This window comes from Elephas maximus, chromosome 3 (assembly GCF_024166365.1).
Source record: "Elephas maximus indicus isolate mEleMax1 chromosome 3, mEleMax1 primary haplotype, whole genome shotgun sequence".
Taxonomy (NCBI): domain Eukaryota; kingdom Metazoa; phylum Chordata; class Mammalia; order Proboscidea; family Elephantidae; genus Elephas; species Elephas maximus.
This window is the reverse complement of record NC_064821.1, coordinates 23,103,376-23,110,076: the sequence shown is the minus strand read 5'-3', so window position 1 is coordinate 23,110,076 and position 6,701 is coordinate 23,103,376. Positions and strand designations below refer to the sequence as shown.

The 6,701-nt window shown below is 39.7% G+C and overlaps 1 protein-coding gene across 1 annotated transcript; it reads left to right on the top strand.

The window, feature by feature from the left end:
- Positions 1-4,740: 4,740 nt before the first annotated feature.
- LOC126071086 (olfactory receptor 7D4-like) lies at positions 4,741-5,700 on the top strand. The gene has a single exon (XM_049875377.1). The coding sequence runs from the start codon at positions 4,741-4,743 to the stop codon at positions 5,698-5,700; it is 960 nt and encodes a 319-aa protein (XP_049731334.1).
- Positions 5,701-6,701: the final 1,001 nt, after the last annotated feature.

The following is a 6,701-nucleotide window of genomic DNA, read 5'->3' as shown; positions in this document are numbered from 1 at the left end:
ACATGAAAGATGCTCAACATCATTAGTCAATAAAGAAATTCAAATCAAACCGCAATGAGATACCACGTCACTTCTCTGAGGATGGCTTAATAATAACAATAAAGAGAAAATAATAGTGAGAATGTGGAGATATTTCTGCTGGGAATATAAAGTGGAAGAAGAACACTTCCTTGAGGAATTAACACTTTATAGACCTGAAGAGGCCAGAGATGAGGAAACCTGAAGCACAATCTCCCCAAGTAGTTCGCTGGGAGTGACATTTGGTTTGGCCGTTTATACGTCCACGTCTTGATTTCCAGACCCAGATATTATACATGTTGGGGATACAGAACATTATTGTCATTGATTTACAGCATATGCTAAACCAAACCCATGGCCATGGCCATTGAGTCAATTCTGACTTATAGGTAGAACTGTCCCATAGGGTTTCCTGTAATCTTTACAGAAGCTGACTACCACATCTTTCTCCTGCGGAGTGGCTGGTGGGATCTAATCACCTACTTTTTGGTTAGCAGCTGAACTCTTAACCGCTGTGCCACCAGGGCTTCTTCAGTGTATACTGCATCCTGCAAATTATGTAGCCATAACTGCCTATACATTCAAATGTTGCACTATATATAATGAGCCTCTTTGAAATTAATCACTTTCCCATATCTTCCACTAATTAAAAAGATGAAATTCTCCCATACTCCCCATTCACTTTAGGGTATATTTTCTCTCTCTTTCTTCCGTTTCCTGACAAACTTTTGTACAATAGGTCTATACCTCCCGCCTACATTTCCTCAATACTCAGTCACTCTTCAGACACCCTACCTGAATTATTTCTGTCCTTACCAGTTTATTTAGAGAGCCAGGAAATAAATGGAGTCCTCTCTAAGATCAACACAGTCTTCCATGCACTAAGTGTTATGTCAAGGAATATATTTCACTCCTTATTAGTTCTTTAACATCATTAAAACTAAGTACTAGTTTCCTTTTCTTCAGACAGGACCTCTTTGTCTCCATAACCTTGAGGACATCAAGTAACCCATAAAGACTCCAAATATTTTTTAAGGCAGATACTTCCCTGGGTGGGATTTCATTCTAAGACAGTTGGTTCCTAGGTTGGTACCTTGTAGAAGTTAAGCTTTTCTCAGGGGACAGCTGGTTACTTTAAAATCAAACTCAAGTTAGAAGAATTTCCCCATGGAGGAAATAAATCTATCTCACCTCCCTGCCCCCTTAGCTACAAACAGACAAAATTGGCAGAAAATTTTCCATTTTATCTTTTTATTACCCAAGGCAACTGAATTGTTCAGAGAGAGAAAAGACAATAGAACAATTTATTTAATGAAGACCCCTGAGATTCAACCCTGGAGACTCTGGAAACTTTAAATATGTCCTCATTGCCCCTTGCCCTGTGAATATTTGATCCCAGTCTTGATGAAAACCAAATTGGTCTTCCCAGAGACCGAACATGGAGAAGGGAAACAGCTTCAGTGATAACGTCAAAAAGAGTTAGTGTGTCCCCTTCAGGACTGGTGGAGTAAGAACGAAAAGAGGTAGAAAAATGAGTACTGGGCTTCATCTCTCTGGTAAGGATACTGAAATTTCCCATATTTGTTTAGGAAGGTGGACTACCCTTACTTCAAAACTAGTTTCCATTGCAGCCAGTCTTTTTTAGCTCTCATTCTGTTTCCTTTTTGTCTTTCTGAAATCTAGAGCCTCTCTACAAGACAGTTGGTAATGGCCATTTCTTGAATGTGTAATTTTCCAGAGAACCTCGGACTCAACCAGTTTTGACAGTTTATCTTGTCTCTCTCACCAAACATCACTTCTCCACTCTGTTTTATAAATTGTAGATTGCTCTCAGATTTCCTATATCCAGGAATTTATCCATTACCTGCTGGATGAACATCTATTATATTGTACGGGAGGTATTATCTGTCTTGTTCCTAATGCCTGACTGGGTTTTTCTATATATTCCCCAACTATTCTTGCTCCAAATGAAAAGCTACTGGTTTCTAAATATTTCTTTAATATCCAGCCAATTTATTGATAGTACTTAAAAGTTCTGGTTTTTTATGCCATTTCTTCTTAGTGTCTACAATATCACCTACAAATAGTATAATTATTTCTGAGATTTTAGTACTCAGACCCATTTCCTTTTCTCATCTTAAATGTTCAGGAAAATGACTAAAGTGAGGTTAGATTGCCTTGGCTTATTCATGAACTTAGTGCAAATATTCTAGTATTTTGGAAACCCTGGTGGCATGGTGGTTAAGTGCCACAATTGCTGACCAAAGGTTTGGCAGTTTGAATACGCCAGGCTCCTTGTAAACTCTGTGGGGCGGTTCTAATTTGTCCTACAGGGTCGCTATGAGTCAAGATCGACTCAAGGGCACTGGGTTTTTTTTTGGTTATCCTGTTGGCTGTGGATTTAAAGCAGCCATTCTATGTTGAGTTAAGGCAATGATGGGCAAACAAAGTCACAAGCACCTATGCACAAGTAAACATAAAATTACTCACATAAGAGACACATTAAGGAATAGTATTGCTTGTTTTATTTGTGGGCCTCACAAGCTCTGTCTTTCGTAGCCCTCATCCTCTCCATCTCACTGGACTCTGGAACCCCTTCCATAACCAAGCTCAGTGCCCCGCAGGGAACCAAGCCTTCTGTTTTCTCAGTCTATTGTGCTTGTCTTTTCCTTACTTCCTCTGAATGGCAATTACCGATTCTTCCTCTCTCTGCTCAATTAATCCTATTTCAGAGATGCCTTTCCTACTCACCTGCCCAGACTAAATTATATATCCTCAATGATTTTTCTCTTTTTAATTAATTTTCATTTTTTATTCATTTTTTATGCTTGGACAAGCCAACTGTTTTTCTTTTATATAAAAAGTAAATATTTATTTTCAAATCTTAAGTTTGACTTTTAATTTTCTTTATGTTATTGTACTTTAGATGAAGGTTTACAGAACAAACTAGCTTCTCATTTAACAATGAGCACACTTATGCTTTCGTGATATTGGTTGCCAACCCCAATACGTGGCAACACTCTTCCCTTCTGGAACTTGGGTTCCCTATTACCAGCTTTCCTGTCCTCCCTGCCTTCTCATCCTTGCCCTGGTCTCCTTTTGTTTTATGAGCCTGTCTAATATTTGGCTGAAGGATGAACCTCAGAAATGACTTCATTACTGTGCTAAAAGGGTGTCAGGTGGTAATTTTCTTCAGCATGATTTGTTCTACAGTAGTTTTTAATAATTTTTATCCAGTCTATTCATTGTATTTGTAATTAGCTCCACTGATTTTAATATAACAAACCCTCATTAAAGAGCATGTACCCATGAGCACACATATGCCTTGTATTTGATGTTAATAGTTTTATGCTTTTATTCAGTCCTCTTGTCTACATAGTCCACATGGCCTTTCCTCTTCTTGGAAGAATCCATGTGGCAGGTGGTTTCTGAAATAGGGAGCCATAGAGATCTTCACTAATTGGAAATGCTGCATGGAGGTCAAAAGAGGTAACAGACCTGTTGTGTTTGTAGTCATCACAAGTCCATCCTTGCTTGATGGATGGCCCAGTATAAAGGGAATATTGATAAATGATAGACATGCAAGACAGATTTATTGTGGCAACAAAAACAGGAGCTCACAATTATCAAGTGCCTACAGTATATCACAGGCACCACACTAGAAGAATGACGTGCATCATCTCATTTAATTCACTCATCAATCTCATTATGTAGGGAATACTTACTAATCCCACTGGAAAAGTGAGGTATCTGCAGCTAAGAGAGATTAAGTAACTTTCTCATGGTCATACAGGAAGTTGGAAAAGCCAAAATTCTATTTCAGGCATTATTTTTCAAACACTCATTTTTGTAATCACAGCTTTATACTGTAGGTTGGAACAATTATATATCTAAAGTAATTGTCATAAAAGGAACAGATTAATAATAAGAATAATAATAGCTATTATGAGTTGGGAATCCTGGAGGCACAGTGCTTAAGTGCTCGGATGCTAATCAAAAGACAGATGGTTTGAACTCATCATCTGCTTCACAGGAGAAAGATGTTGCAGTCTTCTTCTGTAAAGATTACAGCCTTGGAAACCCTATAGAGCAATTCTACTGTGTCCAATAAGGTCACTACATGTTGGAATTGACTCGATGGCAATGAGGTTTTTTGTTGTTGTTGTTGCTATTCTTAATTGAGCTCCTCCTGTTCACAAAGGCATTTCTAAACCTCACAAAGAAGGTAATGGTAATAACCAGATTTTTAAACAAGAAAAATATAAGGCACCAAGAGTTAACTGTGATGTCAGTAGAATGTGCCAGGTCACATTTAAGACATGAATTTTCAACTCAGATGATCTTTAATCACTAATATAGAGCTACCAGAATGAAGGATGTTATGGGGATTTTCAGGAAAAAGAACATACTTGGAAATTCACAAGTTTCCATTTAGCTTGGAAGGGTCACATCAAAGAAGAAATTGTATTACGTGCATAGATTCAAATAGCAGAATTAGAACCAGTGAATAGAAGCTGAAAAGAGAGATTTCTGCTAAGTTAAAGTGTCTGAATAATTATACACATTGGAAATGGAAAAGGGTTACCTGTGACAGAGTCACTGTCATTGGAAGGACTCAATAACAAAATGCAGGTGGTATTGTAAAGGTGATGACTAGCTGAGATGCCAGTTGGCAGTTCACTGAATGTTGTTTTTACCTTCTTCAGCTTACATATTAGCTACATGGAAGCAGAAAACCAAACAAAAGTTGCAGAATTCCTCCTGCTGGGCCTCTCGGAAAATCCTGAGCTTCAGCCCTTCTTCTTTGGATTCTTCCTGTCCATGTACCTGGTCACTGTGCTTGGGAACCTGCTCATCATTCTGGCTGTCAGCTCTGACTGCCACCTTCACACCCCCATGTACTTCTTCCTCTCCAGCCTGTCCTTTGTTGACATCTGTTTCATCACCACCACGGTCCCAAAGATGCTGGTGAACATCCAGACACAGAGCAAAGACATCTCCTACATAGGATGCCTCACTCAGGTGTATTTCTTCATGATTTTTGTTGGACTAGACAATCTTCTCCTGACCATTATGGCCTATGACCGATTTGTGGCCATCTGTCACCCCTTACACTACACAGTCATCATGAATTCCAGGCTCTGTGTCCTGTCGGTTCTGATGTCTTGGGTCATCATTTTCTGGGCCTGTCTGCTTCATATTCTACTGATAAGGCAGCTGAAGTTCTGTACAGGCACTGAAATTCCACATTTCTTCTGTGAACTGGCTCAGATTATCAAATTGGCTTGCTCTGATACCCTCATCAATAACATCTTCTTGTATGTGTTGACTGCCCTGCTGGTTGTGTTTCCCTTCTTAGGGATCCTCTTCTCTTATTCTCAGATTGTCTCCTCCTTAAGGAGGATGTCCTCTGCTGGGGACAAGTATAAGGCATTTTCCATCTGTGGGTCTCATCTCTCCGTGGTCTCCTTGTTCTATGGGACAGGTATTGGTGTGTATCTCAGTTCTGTTGTAACCCATTCTTCCCAGAGAAGCTCTATTGTCTCAGTGATGTACACTGTGGTCACACCCATGCTAAACCCCTTCATATACAGCCTAAGGAATAAGGATGTGAAGGGAGCCCTGAGAATTCTCCTCTGTAGAGCAGCCTCTTTTCCATGTTGGCCACTGGCCCCTGGCTAAATGAGCCTCATAGTCCCCAAAGCCAAATGTTATGAATTTAAATATCCTGATTCTTTTTTCTTCCAAAAATGTGTGCCTCATTTCTCCCAATCCCAAAGCACCTATGACTTTGCTTTCAACTTATTATTGGACCATTTTTCTTCAACTCTTTCCTCTCTAAATCCTTTTGGCTCTTCTTTCCTATATGCTATCCATAAGATTCTTTCTTTGGTCAGCTTTCTTAGAGGCATTCCTGAAAATTCCAACCTTAGGTTTGTCTCGTTGCATTTACCACGTTAAGTGCTGATATGGTTTCCCCAAAGGTTAATTTCTCAAGCACTGTTGCTCTTCACTTTAATTTGGTTGTTTTTTCCTAAAAGAAATAAAATTAAAATCATGCAAGAGTCATAACCAAGTGCTTGCCTCATGTGAACAGCACTTGTTGATTTGCATATAATGTTTCTTTGAGATATATTCTCATTCACTCCATTTTCAGAGGAAGAGTCTGAGATTAAGATGATATCACAGAATGAATTGTGTCCCTCAGAAATGTGTGTCAACTTGGTTAGACTTTGATTCCCAGTATTGTGTGGTTGTCCTCCATTTTGTGATTTTCCTGTGTGTTATAAATCATAATGTCTGCCTGTGGTTAAGGAGGATTAGGGTGGGATGTAACACCCTTGCTTGGGTCACATCCCTGATCCAATGTAAAGGGATTTTCCCTGGGGTGTGGCCTGCACTACCTTTTGTCTTACAAGAGATAAAAGGAAAGGGAAGCAAGCAGAGCCGGGGACCTCATACCACCAAGAAAGCAGTGCTGGGAGCAGAGTGTGTCCTTTGGCCCTGAGGTTCCTGCACTGAGATGCTCCCAGACCAACTGAAGACTGATGACAAGGATCTTCCTCCAGAGCCCACAGAGAAAGAAAGTCTTCCTGTGCAGCCAGGGCCCTGAATTCAAACTTATAGCCTACTGGACTGGGAGAGAATAAACGTCACTTTGTTAAAGCCATCCACTTGTGGTA